Source organism: Leucoraja erinacea, chromosome 30 (genome assembly GCF_028641065.1).
Source record: "Leucoraja erinacea ecotype New England chromosome 30, Leri_hhj_1, whole genome shotgun sequence".
Classification (NCBI taxonomy): domain Eukaryota; kingdom Metazoa; phylum Chordata; class Chondrichthyes; order Rajiformes; family Rajidae; genus Leucoraja; species Leucoraja erinaceus.
In genome coordinates, this window is record NC_073406.1 from 21,107,166 (window position 1) to 21,123,237 (window position 16,072).

The 16,072-nt window shown below is 43.3% G+C and overlaps 1 protein-coding gene across 4 annotated transcripts in view; it reads left to right on the forward strand.

Moving 5' to 3' along the window:
• The first annotated feature begins 1,187 nt into the window (after positions 1–1,187).
• clstn1 (calsyntenin 1) overlaps positions 1,188–16,072 on the forward strand; it is a 78,757-nt gene continuing 63,872 nt past the window's right edge. For all 4 annotated transcript variants that reach the window (XM_055659632.1, XM_055659635.1, XM_055659634.1 and 1 more), the window contains exon 1: positions 1,188–1,422. In XM_055659632.1, the coding sequence (XP_055515607.1) occupies positions 1,338–1,422 (85 nt within the window). In that variant the 5' untranslated portion in view covers positions 1,188–1,337. The remainder of the gene's footprint in view (positions 1,423–16,072) is intronic.

A 16,072-nucleotide genomic window follows, 5' to 3' on the forward strand; every position in this document is an offset into this window, starting at 1 on the left:
TGACAATCATAATCATACTTTATTAGCCAAGTATGTTTTGCAACACATGAGGAATTTGATTTGCCATCAGTCATACCAATAAAAAGCAACAAAGCACACAAAATACATTTTAACATTAACATCCACCACAGTGACTCCTCCACATTCCTCAAAGACTCTTGACTCTTGATGGAAGGCGGAAAAAAAAGTTCAATCTTATTCCCTTCTATGTTCTCCGTTGGTCTGGGGCCTCGAGCCTCGTTGTCAGAGCCATCTTGACTCTTGGAGGAGGCCGAGGACAGAAAGGGAATGGGAGGGGGAATTAAAGTGTTTGGCAACCATGAGATCAGGTAGGTCCAGGCAGAAACTGTTCAGTGAAATGATCGCCCAGTCTCATTGGTGTCGCCGATGTACAAGAGTCCACATCTAGAACAATGGATACAGTCGATGAGGTTGGAGGAGGTGCAATCTCTGCCTAATCTAAAAGCAGACTCTGGACAGAGTCGAGGTAGAAGATATAAAAGGTACACAAAAAAAGCTGGAGAAACTCAGCGGGTGCAGCAGCATCTATGGAGCGAAATAAATAGGCAACGTTTCGTCCCGAAACGTTGCCTATTTCCTTCGCTCCATAGATGCTGCTGCACCCGCTGAGTTTCTCCAGCTTTTTTTTGTGTACCTTCGATTTTCCAACATCTGCAGTTCCTTCTTAAACACATAGAAGATATAAATATTGGGCATGAACATTGAATTCTCCCAATTTTGTTAGCACTTGCTATCTCCTCCCATCCCTCAGCCCTCGGGCTCCTCCTCCTCCTTTTTCCTTTCTTCTCCCCGCCACCCCCCATCAGTCTGAAGAAGGGTTTCGGCCCGAAACGTTGCCTATTTCCTTCGCTCCATAGATGCTGCTGCTGCACCCGCTGAGTTTCTCCAGCATTTTTGTGTATCCTAGAAGATATAAATATGAGGTTGGAGGAGGTGCAATCTCTGCCTAATCTAAAAGCAGACTCTGGACAGAGTCGAGGTAGAAGATATAAAAGGTACACAAAAAAAAGCTGGAGAAACTCAGCGGGTGCAGCAGCATCTATGGAGCGAAGTAAATAGGCAAGATATAAATATTGGCGGGTTGGTCCCTTTAAGAGGTCACGTGGGGTCAGGGAGGATGGGCTGGGGGGGGGCGGGGCGCGCCGTGTGACGTAGCCTCCCCTCCCCTCCCCTCCCCCGCGGCGGCGGTGGCGGCGGTTGCGGTGACGTCAGGCAGGCAGGCGGTGGCGCGGGGCTGCGGAGCGTTGGCGATCCAGCGGGAGGGCGACCGACCGCCATTTTATCCTCACACCCGGCCGACGAGCGGCAGCGGCGACATGAATTCGGTCAGGTGCAGAAGATTTGCCGCCTCGCTCTCCTGCCTATTGCTGAGCTTTTCGGTCGCAACCTCGGCCGCTAAAGGTGAGCACAACCCACCCCCACTTTCGCATCCGAGTCTGGTTTAATATTTGGTCCGCTTGAGGCTGGGCTGTGTGGATGTTTGCTTCGCTCCGGCCATGTTCCTGCAGATGCTCCTGGTATTGATGCTGAGGAGAAAAAAAAACCCAACATGCTTATTTATCTCTCTTATTTAAATAAAGGTTTAGCTCATGCATTTTTGCTTTGCAAGGATTTATGGTTGATCATGGTTGCAATGTCCAATTCCAATCACTGCCCTCCGGATGGGAGAAGTGGCATCTCACAGATTTATTTGTAATCGAATTCTCTTCAGTACAGGAATCCGCCCACCTTTACAGAAAATAGTTGACTCTTATAATTAGGAGGAAAAACAACTTCTAATGTGTCAGCCTATTTCATTTTTATATTCAAAACAAAATATTGCGTTTTTTTGTTTTGGTATCTTGTCTTTCCCTTTAAAAAGACCATTCTTATGCAATTCTTGGATGGGTTAAATATTCCAGAAGATTGTCTCCTTTTTCAGTGTGGGCTTGGTTAATGGGTTAGTAAAGGGCAAGGCTTTGTTTATATGTAGAGCCAAATGACGTTACTTTAGACTGCAGCACCAAAACATATTACACTGAAATCTTTGGTTGTTCAGGCATCCTCTGCCTTCCGATGGGTTTCATGCCCACTGTTAACTATGCCTGCCCGCACCTACATGTATTTCCTCGCATTTCTTTAGAATTAAGGTGTTCTGTTAAAATTCACTATTTAGTAGTAGCACCATGCTGCATCAGTGTGGCGTTTTTTCTTCGTTGGTTTAAATAATTTTAATAGGAAGCAAAGCCTTTAACACCTAGCCCGCCCCACCGCCGATTGGAAATGTTTTGATTCCATTCATTGCAGTTGTAAACAATGAAAGTGATAACTTTTTCATGTTTATTGAGTTTTTTAGCCAGTTAAACATGTAGATAAATGCATAATGGGCGATATTAATATTGATTATTATTTTAAAGCGCAAAAGTCGCATTGCAGGTTCTTATGATATGTGCTTTTCTTGTAATTTAGTGAAATGGTCGAAATTTATTTTTGATATTGGTATCTTGGAGAATATATCTTAGAGAATATTCAGATTTTGCAGATGGACTTTTGTTTGTTCTGATCTAAATATATTTAAATATTTACTGAGTTAGTATTCTATATCATTAATGATGAGTAAATGTTGCAGTTTAAATGCCAAAGATTTGCTGCCAGCTTTTCTTGAAAGCTGCTTAATCTTTAAGGGTTTCCAGGGTACTTTATCTATAAAGAATACAATTGTTTCACCCAATCCTGCTGGAACAAAGCAATAATTCAATGCAAGATGAATATGTGATTTTGAATATAATTTCAGAGTTGCTGAGCGGCTCAATATTTACAAAAAAGGGACAACAGAAAAATATTAATCAAGCTTTCTAGATTATTTTACCTTCTTTGCCTTTATGTTGCTCAGCACAGTGACTTATAATTCATTCCTAAAATGCCACAATATTCGCTGCTGTTGGAGAAACAATCCTAAAAATTGCAATGTTTTTCTTATAAATAACTTGAGCAATTTTTCAAGTGCATTGATTCAGAGAGCTGCTTATAATTTTGTAACTATTAAAAAGTTCAGTTGTAACACTAAATCATAGATGTTAGATATGGCTTATTTTGAGGACTAAAGATTGTGATTAAAAGCTTGGTTAAGACATGAATTGATCGAACTAGTTCAATCTGTGGTTTCAGTCACCTTTGAGGCCCAGATTGATTGAAAGATACAGCATGGAAGCGGTCCATGCCGACCATCGATCAACCGTTCACATTAGTTCTATGTTGACCCATTTTTACATCCACTGCTTTACACTCATATGCAATTTATAGAGGTCAATTAACCTACAAACGTGCAGGTCTTTGGGACTTGGGAGGAAACCGGAGAACCCAGAAGAAACTCACGCGGTCACAAGGACAACGTGAGACTCCACACGGTGGAATTTTTTTTTTGTCCGGTTTCAAATCCAAATGCAAACATAATTGCTGTAATTTCCCTAGTCTTCGTTGAAACCTTTGGCTTCTTTAAATTATGCAATTTAAAATTTGTTTTTTAAATGTATACCACAGGTAACATGTTGTACCATGTTTCAATGTGTTTTGACTTGCTCTCGAACAAATTTGTTTTGCAGTGACATTGTTCATGGTCTTGTTAACGTTTCACTTTAAAAGTGAATGAGGCAAATTTTTAATTTTTTGTTCTTGGGAAATGTCAAGTTCCTATTTTTTAGTGTTCAAGAAGGAACTACAGATGCTGGAAAATCGAAGGACACAAAAATGCTGGAGAAACTCAGCGGCTGCAGCAGCATCTATGGAGCGAAGGAGATGGGTAATGTTTCGGGCCGAAACCCTTCTTCAGACTTCTTGAGTCTGAAGAAGGGTTTCGGTCCGAAACGTTACCTATCTCCTTCGCTCCATAGATGCTGCTGCACCCGCTGAGTTTCTCCAGCATTTTTGTGTACCTCCTATTTTTTAGTGTATGGTGAGATTTTTTTGTAGATAGTAATGAATAATTACTAGCTGCAATGCATGATTCCATTCTTTGATATAGGTTGTTTTTTTAACAATGTGGTAAATAAAGTGTTTTAAGATTAAAAATTGGTTATAATACAAGGTGCTAATTATAATCCTCTTTTGGTCTTGTACTAATCCTAAAATATATGGTAAAAGTTCTTAATCAAAATATCAAAGTTTAGAATACCTGCACCTGCAGTTCTATTACAGGTTACAGGTTTGTTTGTAAGGATAAATATTAATTCAACAGTAGTATAGTACATTCAATATGAATTTACTGGCCAATCTAGAGAACAGATTTATGGCTCAATTTGTTTGATGCTCTAGCTTTGTATTTAAGTATTTGATTTTCATCTTCCTAATTGGCTTATAGCAATTCTCTGATTCAGTAGAAATCATTATTTGTATTCATTTGGGGAAAACTGGCATATTGCTTATTTCTAATTGCCCTGAAGAGCATTGCCATGTCAATTGCCAGAGTTTGCCACAACAGTGCTTTTCCTAGATTGAAAGTCAACCTCGTCACCGAGGGTCCAGGTGGGGTTCAGTAGAAAAGATTTTCATAAGTTAAAAAATAGATTTGGTTAATTAACTGAATTCCCTGGCAGCAAAAATGGGACTTAAACGAGCACCTCCAGGTCAATGGTGCTGATTCTGTTTATCACTCATCCAGTAACATGGCCATTATGCCACTAGCTCACAGAATTATTTTAATTTAAATCTGCAAACTCTACCTTTCGCTTTAGATCTCTGAGAGACAAAAGAGAAACACATTTTGGCCATGCTCTAGTCAGCATTCATTATTTTGAAAAAAGTGTTAAGAAAAAGTAATGAAATAGCAGATTAGTCCAGTCGAAGGAAACTTGGCTTTTTTGGTGTCTAATTTAGTGATATGGTGTGGAAGCAGGCCTCTTGGCCCACCAAGCCCATGTCGACTATTCATGTTATCCCACTTTCTCATCCACTATACACACCAGGGGTAATTAAGGGACCAGACAACATTTAAAAACCCACAGGTTTTTGTGTTGTGGGCAGAAACCAGAGCACCTGGGAAACCACAGAGAGAACGTGCAAACTCCGCACAGATGGCATCCGAAGTCGGGACTGCACACGGATCTCTGGTGCTGTGAAGCAGCAGCTCTACCAGCTGTGCCACTGTGCTGTCCAATAATGCACGTCAATTTGTTATGGAATGATAATTTTAATATAGAAAACATGCCCAGTACCTTCAAAGGTGTTGGGCAAAGGAGACTTAGTGTTCATGCTGGTTTTGTATTTTATTCGAAGGTCAGGCAGGGCCAAACTAAATTCATGTTCAAATATTTCTGTACCTGAATTTGATATTTATGATTGTAAATGTAGTGCAATTCTGTAAAAACTCTGTTAAGAACATTTGCAGTCATTGATTCATTCAAATTTACATAGATTTAAATGGCCAGTGCTATTTACCTTTCTAATTCTAGATATTTTGCTATTATCTTTTTGTATGTGGCCATACCTGGATGCGCTTACTATTATATATTGCTGCACTTCATTGTAAGATTATTTTCATTCTATGACTTAGTTAGACTGCGAATGCTAATATGGTTACATAAGGGGAAGGAGTTGTCTTTTGTTGTTTGAACCCCATATTTACACTGCAGGATACTTACAATTTGGTATTGGGCCAGCTCTTTGGGGTGTCTGCAGTGACTCGCCAATAGTTTATGACAACAACTTGTGTTACTCACTTCGCTTGTCCTTTTAACTCTGTTTCGCTTGTCGGCATGTGAGGAGCGAATGTAACGGTTCCCCATACCTCTTCCCCATATGCAATCCTTGATTATATCAGTTTGTCGGGGAATATCTTGGTGATATTTCTTTGCTTTCTTTTTGTGGCTCAGAGAAAAGCCTTGCACCTACCTACATCACAAATAAAAAATCCCCCCAAGATTCCTGCACCAATCACCTGGGAGGAAGATTATATATATTTAAAATATTGGGGGGGGGGTAAGAAGATTTGTTCCCTGGTTTATTGTTAAAATGCGTCAAATTTCCTCACACCTTGAGACCAGCACTTGGCACTGTATTCTTTCCTGTGGGTCGTTGATCCGGCCCACTTGTATTGCTGAAGGCCACATCTGGGTTTTAAAGAAGGGTATTTATTCGTGGCTAGTAAACAGCACTGGGGATTCATTTAGACTCCGTAAACAAATCAAAATTCTATATATATATATATATCTATATATATATATATATATATATATATATATATTACTAAAACTCTGTTCTTGACCGGTTTTGGCGATCTGTGCTGCGATTTCCGAGAGAATGCCGCCACCTACGGCCGTCATTTTTGGCCACCTTGCTCAGAGCCCCCCCTCCGCCGTATGTGTGCCGAGGATTTTTCCCGTCGATGAAATATGACAGATATTAATGATTTTACAAAATTCCCCATTCTCTCTGCTGCCCCCGCTGGCGGCAGGGGGGAGGGACTATAAAACCAGGAAGTGGTGTGCCCCAATCAGTCTCTTCAAGATGAAGGAAGGCAAAGGGTCACATTTCTCTGAGCTGTGAATAAAACTGAACAAATGTCCACACAACTATGAGTAAGTACCCTTAATGTGGTTTGAAAATGAAAATATGGTTAAAGTAAAAAAGCACTGCCTGCAAATGGTTGTTTGGGTTGAAATAAAAAGGCACTCTCTCTCTCCCCTCCTCTCCTCTCCTCTCCCTGTCCCCTCTCCTTCCTCCCCCCCCTCTCAGCACACCCCCTCACTGCCCCCCTCTCCTCCCACCCCCCCCCTCTCTCCTCTCCTCTCCCCCCCCCCTCTCCTCCCCCCCCCTCCTCTCTCTCCACCCCTCTCCTCTCTCTCCCCCTCTCCTCTCCCTCCCCCCCCCTCCTCTCCTCCCCCCCCCTCTCCCCTCCCCCCTCTCCTCTCCCCCCCTCCTCCTCTCCCCCCTCTCCTCTCCCCTCCCCTCCTCTCCCCCCTCTCCCCTCTCCTCTCCCCCCACCCCCTCTCCCCCTCCCCCCCTCCTCTCTCCCTCCCCCCCTCTCCTCTCCTCCCCCCCCTCTCCTCCCCTCCCCCCTCTCCCCCTCTCCCTCTCCCCCTCTCCTCTCTCCCCCTCCCCCCCTCTCCTCTCCTCCCCCCTCTCCTCTCCTCCCCCCCTCTCCTCTCTCCTCTCCCCCCTCTCCTCTCTCCCCCCCTCTCTCCTCTCCTCCCCCCCTCTCCTCTCCCCCCTCTCCTCTCCTCCCCCCCTCTCCTCTCTCCCCCCCCCCCTCTCCCCCCCCCTCCCCCCCTCCCCTCTCCCCCCTCCCCCCCTCTCCTCCCCCCCTCTCCCCCCCCCCCTCCTCCCCCCCCCCCCCTCTCCCCTCTCTCCTCTCCCTCCCCCCTCTCTCTCCCTCCCCCCCCTCCTCCTCTTCTCCCTCCTCCCTCTCCCCCTTCTCTCCCCCCCCCTCCTCTCTCCCCCCCTCTCCTCTCTCCCCCCCCCCCCCTCTCCTCTCTCCCCCCTCTCCTTTTCCCCCCCCTCTCCTCTTCCCCCCCTCTCCTCTTCCCCCCTCTCCCTTCCCCCCCTCTCCTCTCTCCCACCCCTCTCTCCCCTCTCCCCCCCTCCCCTTCCCCCCCCACCCCTTTCCCCCCCCCTCCCCTCCACACCCCCTTCCCTCCACCCTCCCTGCTCCCCACCTCTCCCCCTCACCCCCCTCTCAGCACCCCCTCTCTCTCCCCCTCACTCTCACCCTCTCTCTCCTCACCCACCCACCCTTCCTCTTCTCCTCCTCCCCGCCCTCCTCTCCCTCTTGCCCCTCTCTCTGTGTTTCTGTCTCTTTCTCTGTCTCTGCCCCTTCTCTCTCGGCCCTCGCTCTCATCCCCCCCCCTAGATGTGACTGCAAGTTGGGGCTATGCGTCAGTAGATACGGTGGTTATGGGGTAAAAGGAGCAAATTAATAATATTAATATTATATCAAGGGGGGCAATTAGCGTGTGTTGGGGGGGGGGATAGTTAGTGTGTGTGACACTGCATGCCCCCTCCCCCCACCCCCTTGATATAAAGCTTAATTTGTTTATATGAACTCTCTTAAATTTGCTGGACATTATAGTACTGAGCTATGGCCTCTGGACAAATGCACGCTTTAACAAAATAATTTTAAGCATGAGTAACACTGGCATAAATAAGTTTTTTCAAAATGTAGCAATTGCGCATATTCATATTCCTTTACCACAATATGTACAAAGGATTTTCTATCAGACAAAACCAAATAAATACCATTGCAGGAAATATTAGGACAAAAGGTTTATCAGAAGTTTATTTTAAGCAGCATCTTGAGTGGGCTTTAGTGAAGGAATTGCAGAAGACCTAAACAATTGAAGACCACACCCCCTTGTGCCCCACCTGGACTTGCACCTATTTCTCCCCTCCCCTTCCACTACATTCCTTGCTCTAGCTTTACATTCACAACTCTTGAACCGTTCTAGGTCACACCTTCCTGTCTCTTTCATCTCTGGCCTGCCTTTATTCCAAACATCTGCCTCTCAAAATCCCCTCTTACCCGTGTTGCCTATTACCTGCCAGGCTTTGCTCTGCCTCTCCTCTCTCCCAAGTTTCTTCTCCCCACCCCCAATATGTCTGATGAAGGGACCTGATCTAAAATGTTACCTTTCTATGTTCTCCAGAGGTGATGCCTCCAGCAATGTCTCTTTTAGAAAACCAGCATCTGCAGTTCTTTGTATCTATGTAATTGCTGTTGTGCTCCATATTAGTTGCATTTTACACTAACAGTCTATTTATCTTAAATAGTGCAGATGCAGTAAGTAATTTTCTTGTCCAAGGGCAACTGGATCTTTCTGAGCATTAATGTTTCATTATCTATCAAATCTTACTACTCTTCCCACCATTTAGTAAATGTACTAAACTTTATATTGACTGCTCTCTTAACACTCACAACTCTTGCTTGCCTATATATGTCAGCAAATTTTAATACAATACTGTGGTCCCTTTGCCCAAGTCATTATAGATTGCATAGCAATGAGCCCTTTGCATGCTTGCTAAATTAGAAAACAATAGGTTTATCCTTTGATTTCTGTTAAGCAATCAATTCATCATATAACACTCTAGCTCTGCTGTTGCACTGTTCTCACTAATGTTTTTGGAACTCCAAGCATATTACATCCATTGGTTCACCTGCATCTACCCTGCCATTTGCATTCTAAATAAATACTCATTGTATTTAACCAAGACTTCCTCTCCCATAAAACATTGATCCTGCCTAATTGCATGCATCTCTTCCTTAATAACAATTAACAGAGACGGCACTGACCATTAAACAGCTATTTGCTGTAATCCCATTTTAATCTCTTCACATTCCCCATCAGTTTCTCACGGATTCTATTGCTAGTCTAGGGTGATATTAGAGCTGTTAACTTTACAATCTGCGGGGCTTGTGATGTGGAAGGAAACAATATCTCCCAGAGAGAACCCAGACTGACTGGAAGAACATCCAAACTCCATAGTCTGGTGTGAATTTGGAGAGCCGTGAGGTGGCACCTCTACTTGAACAGCCATGAGGCCATTGAATCTTTGTGGGGGATTTAATTGAACCAAGGACAGGTGCCTGAAGGACTCCTGCCGTGCCTGTTTGAGAAGGAAGGAAGACCTTTGCAGATGATTGTCATTTCATTTGAATGCACACAATAGGATCAGGCAAGCAGAAATAATTTATTTTTCGCTATGCTTAGAAGCAACCTTTTCAGCATATGCTTAAAAGGGAACTAGATTCTTTGTGGTCAGATATGCAGTTATTATCTGATGCTGGTTTTCAACAACTAGCTTAAATGCTGGTGTTTCATTATTGGACAAGGTATTGTTTCAATTTTTTGTTGTTGCATAAATTGATAAACAGCACCACCTTATGAAGGTAACTTGAATGAATCTAATTGTTTATTTTTTTCTCACACACCTTGCATCCTAATCGCATCCCATTGTTAGCAGTACACCTCCTGGGTGTCTTATCTATCCTGCCCTACGGTTTCCCTTGGAGCTGTCCTTGGCCCCTTTCCTTTTCTTCCACAATGCATTAATAGTAGTGTTGTCAAGACTAATCTACAGGTGTTAATATTCCTGACCTTGGTTTACAGTTTAATTGGTACCCTCTGAGATTTCATTTTTGTGCGATAAAGAAATGCCAAGGTTACTCTCTCTCATCCTAGCAGGTAGATTTAGTAAAGTTTAAATTATCCGTGGTAACAGAGGGAACTGCCACAATCGCACAAAACCAAATTATCGTTTGTTCAAAGAAATGTTGAACATTGATTACTTTGTGCCACAACTCAATTTATCCACAATTGTGAATCAATAGTTAAGCCAATTCTGTAAAACTGAAGAACAGCAGGCATGTTATTGGGCAGATGGGATGCGCAGTACTGATCGAGAATTGGGATAAACCACTGCCAGACCAATTGGGAGTTTACCATCCCCCTCCCCTATCTCCCTCATACCCACCTGGGCTCGCACCTATTTTCCCCCCTCTCCACCTCCATTCACATTCCCATCTCTTAAGTTCGCAATTTGCAACTTCAATCTTTTTGTCCAGCGCCTTTTTTAAATGCTGGCCGTTACCCAACCACCTGCCTACCAAAAACTTATCTTGTCTGTGTTCACAGATTACCTATGTGCTGTCCTACTTCTCCTTTCTCCCAGCTTTCTTCCCCCTCTCCCTCCCACAATCAGTCTGAAGGGTTCTGACCTGAACACTCACATATCAATGTTTAAGAAGGAACTGCAGATGCTGGAGAATCGAAGGTTACACAAAAAAGCTGGAGAAACTCAGCAGGTGCAGCAGCATCTATGGAGCGAAGGAAATAGGCAACGTTTCGGGCCGAAACCCTTCTTCAGACTGATCGGGGGCGGGGGTGGGCGGGGACAAGAAAGGAAAAAGGAGGAGGAGCCCGAAGGCTGGGGGATTGGAGGAGACAGCAGGGGGACTGAGGAAGGGGAGGAGACAGCAAGGACTAACAAAATTGGGAGAATTCGATGTTCATGCCCCCAGGATGCAGACTCCCCAAACGGAATATGAGGTGCTGTTCCTCCAATTTCTGGTGCTGCTCGCTGTGGCCATGGAGGAGACCCAGGACAGAGAGGTCGGAGACGGAGTGGGAGGGGGAGTTGAAGTGCTGAGCCACCGGGAGGTCAGCTTGGTTATTGCGGACCGAGCGGAGGTGTTCGGCGAAACGATCGCCCAACCTCCGCTTGGTCTCACCGATATAGATCTGCTGACATCTAGAGCAGCGGACGCAATAGATGAGGTATCTGCTGACATCTAGAGCAGCGGACGCAATAGATGAGGTACTCACCTATCAATGTTCTCCTGAGATGTTGCTTGTCCCACTGAGTTACTCCAGCACTTTGTGTCCTTTTTTTGTAAACCAGTATTTGCACTGTTTAGTTTAGAGATGTGCGGAAACTGGCCCTTCGGCCCAGTGAGTCTGCGACCAGCAATCCCCGCATACTAACAGTATCCTACACATACTGGGGACAATTTACAATTTTACCAAGACAATTAACCTGCAAACCTGTATGCCTTTGGCGTGTGGGAGGAAACCGAAGATATCTGTGAAAATCCACGCTGGTCATGGGATGAACGTACAAACTCTGTACAGACAACATCCGTGGTCAGGATCGAACCCAGGTCTCTGACGCCGGAAGTCATCAATTCTTCCGCTGCGCCATCGTGCTACTCTTTCCTTGTTTCTAGAAATCTATGTGCATTCCACTTTTTCTCTCCCTCAATTGCACTTTTTTGGTTCTCCCCTAACTGTTGTTAAATAGAATGGATTCTAGTATTTTCAAAATGTTCCCTTGTCTAGACCTGCTAACATTTTTCCTTATATCCCTCATTTGACTTCACAGTGAGCTACTTAACTGTGTTTGAAGGCAAATTGACTACAATTTTGTAAGCAAACCGTATCCCGTAGACAATTGATAATTGGTTTAATTCATGAATCAGGAAGCCATTTGGAATGTAGGAGGTTGGATTGATTGGCATTCATGGCCACTACCTTAAAATTAAGATTAAAGTACAGTATATCTTATTTCTAGGTTAAGTAGAGTTTGGTTCAATTGTAATCCAAATTTAAAAAAGGGCAGGTGCTGGAAACCTGAAATAAAATAATGCAGGAGGCAATAGATCAGGCAGCATTTTCTCCCCTTCAGACCTCTGCTTTCCTTTCCCCTGCAGATGCTTCTTCAGCAAGAGACATGGTTAATTTTTCAAATTGAAGTTCTGATGAAGGATCTTTCAATCTTATTTTGAATTGGGTGGATGTGTGTATATGGAGAGAGGTGGAGGGGATGCATGAGAAATGAAATTTGAAACATTTTAGTTTCCATATTAAATACAGTATGTAACAATTATGTCAGTATTTCAAGCAGTGAGCCACCTGTTTTAAGACATTTATAGCTTGCTGTGTATGAATGGCTGATCTGTGGAAAGTAGAGCATGACTAGAAAAAGGCGAAACATTTATATTGAATCTCTGGGTGTGTCTTTTTTTGGTTAACGTCTGCTTTGCACAGACAGACCAGGCTTGTTCTAAAGCTGAGTGAGGTGGCTTAGTTCGCCTGACAAAATGGTTGCTTCTGTTATTTGAATAATCCCTACCTTTTACAGTTTTAGTACGTGCATAGAATTCATTCATTTGCAAGCAACCAGGAATGTTTATTACCCGTGTTTGATTTTGTTGAAGGACCACACTACAGATCAGATATTAAATCCTATTGGCGAGGTTTGAATACAGGGCATTCCCCACTATGTTGTCATATTAATTCCCATTCCCACACCAACCTGTCTATCTTCTGCCTCTTCATTGACAGGGTGAGGCCAAGCACAAGCTAGAGGAACAGGACTTTATATATCTGTATGGGTGGTCAGCAACACAATAGCATGAAAGTTGAATTATCTAATTTCACGCAACCTGAAATTCAGGCAATCCCTTTCCCTCTTCAATTTACCCTAGTCCTTGCTTACTCTCTTGTTCCCACAATACCCCCTCCCCCCCCCCCCCCCTCCTCCCCCTCCTCCCCCTCCCCTCTATACCATCTGTTTCCTTTGCCCATACACTCCTCTAACTGGTTCCTTTCAAATCCTCCCCACTGCTCACCACTCACCTCTCTCTGTTCTCATCTACCGCCATCCCTCCTTTATTTGGATCCACATTTCGTCTTCCTTATCAGATTTTTGAAACTAGTCTTTTGTTTTCTCCACTAATCATCTCCCAGTCTCAGTAATTAGCTTCATCCTATCCACTCTCACCTAAAATCATCTGCCAATCAACTTTCCTCCCCTGCAGTAGCTGCAGCCAGCACCACCATTCAATATGATCATGGCTGATCATCCACAATTAGCACCCTATTCCTGCCTTCTCTTACCTATCACTTACTTGCTCTTTCTCCATCCCACCTCTTTATACTGATTAATTTTACTCTACAAACCCAGAGGAAGGGTCTCAAGATGTCAACTATCCACTTTATTTTGTGGAATCTTTTTGATAATGAAATGGTTTAGTTCAGTGCAGGCTGTAATCCTTGTACAGTAAGCCTGGATGTTGAAATTTGTTGCAAGTCCTGTGATAGCTTAACATTGGTATGTTTCAGTATTGTTACAACAGCTTACTGTATTTGATAAATAAAGTAGTACATTGCATTAGAATCAGCATATCAAGAAATACTCAAAGGCAATGTTAGTTCATAAGGTTATTTAAATGAAAGCAATGAATCATTTTTGCTCCTCGCATTTTCCTTACCATCCATGATCAATTTCTGCCTTGAATATACTTGACAACTTATCCCCAACCCCATTAGGGTAGAAGATTCCAAAGAGATAGTATTCCCTTGGTAAAGAATGTTTCTTCTGCTCAGTCCTGCATGACTGACCATATATTTTGAGAGTGACCTCTGGTTCTAGGTTGGGGAAACATTATACGCTGGCAAGCCAATTAGAGGTTTTGTCAATAAGACCAGTCTTCATTCCTCTGAATTTTAGAATGCAATCTCGATACACTCTTTGATCTCTTTCTCGTGGGTCATTCTCCCAATCTGGGAATTGAAGCTAGTCAACCTTTGCAGCACTGCCTCTTTTGCAAAATTACCCTTCCTTGGGGGTAGATCAGATTTACATCCGGTATATTAATGTGGGCATGTTATACTTTTAATAGACATCTTTACTCGTGTGCAAATATTCTCATAATAAGAATTAATTTACCATTTGTCCTACTAATGTCTTTCAGGATCACTTTCAGTGATTCGTTTACACAAACATGCAGATCTTTCTAAATACCAATCTTGCTATTTAAAAAGTATTTTAGTATTCCACATTTTATAGCAAAATGGGTGATCTCTGCTGTGCTATTTCCCTAAGCTTCTTTTGTCTCACAGCCCACAATGCCATCCAGTTTCATTTTATGAGCAAATTTGGATATATTATAATTAATCCTTTCCATGAAAGCAGTAGGCCTTCACACTGTAGATCCCAAATGAAAAATTGCCCATGTACCCATACTATTTTATCTGTTGTAATCTTCATTCTAAGTACCCTGTGCTGTAATTATTTAATTTCTTGCAAATTAGCAATGATAGCGAGCCTTATTAAAGGCCTTCTGAAAGTCTAGTTACACAATATCAACTGGTTCACTCTAGTTTACATTGTTAAAATTTGTTAAACATGATTTCCCTTTCATAAATTCATGTTTATTTTTTAAATTTTCCAAGTGCATGCGTGCAGCTGACCCTAAGTTATAGGGAAGCGGTGTGGGTTCCTTTCCAGAAATCCATCTATATTGTGATTTAAAAAAAAAAAAAATTTTTCCCCTCTAGCACAAACCCCTTTCAGTGATGGTAGTGACTCACCACCCTTATTTAACCAACCTTAGACTCTGGATGGGAGATGTGGGACGGACGAGGCTCTTGCATAATCAATTCTGTCAATTTTGATCTGAAGAAGAGTCTCGACCTAAAATGCCACCCATTCCTTCTCTCCAGAGACGCTGCCTGCCCGCTGAGATACTCCAGCTTTTTGTGTGTCTCTTTGGTTTAAACCAGCATCTGCAGTTCATTCCTTCACATCGTGTCTGTCAGTTTTTCATTTTAGTCATTCAATGTTGTGGGGCATCAAGATTTGGTAATTACTTCGGGCAGAGTCCCTCCTTTGTCATGCCCTCTTCATTCCAAGGATGATTAAAGATGCCTCAGCTCAGTGCTGATGTGCTGTTCATCTGCCAGCGTTTTATGTGACTTTAAGGCTTAATTAGGAAACATTTAAAAGGATAGGATTCAAGGATCATGGTTCATGGAAGAAATGTGATGTCGGAGGAGTTTAGGTAATGAAAAAGTTGATGGAAGTAGAATAAAGGACGAGGAATGACTTTAAGGGGCTGCAACTGCCCATTTCCAATTTTAATACAATATTTTATCATTGTGATCCCAGTTCACTGAAGGCCCCATAACTACTAATTATTCCTTTTTTAATACCCAATTCAGTGTTCACTGGTTCCTCGTTGATTTTGAAAACAATCTATTTTATATATAAAACAACACTATTTCTTTATTTACGCCACTTTTATTTTGACTTGTCACTTCATGTAAAATCTCTCATGATGATTGTAATGCCGTAGTAGCAGGTACTTCTAATTTCTGGTTTGATATTGTGCCCTGTATTATCTCCACATATCTCCATACTATCCCCCTTGGTCAAATCCCTTCCCACCTATGTTCTAGACACCTCAGACACTCTCCGCCGCCTCCACGCATTCCACTCTCTAGGCCCTCACCCCCTCATCTTCACCATGGATGTCCAGTCACTATACACCTCCATCCCCCACCAGGATGGCCTCAAAGCCCTCCGGTTCTTCCTCGACCAGAGGAGCAACCTATACCCAGCCACTGACACTCTCCTCCGCCTAGCGGAGTTGGTCCTCACCCTCAACAACTTTACATTTGACTCCTCCCATTTCCTCCAAACACAAGGCGTAGCTATGGGCACACGCATGGGCCCCAGCTACGCCTGCCTCTTTGTCGGGTACGTTGAACAATCCTTGTTCAATACGTACCAGGGCCCCATC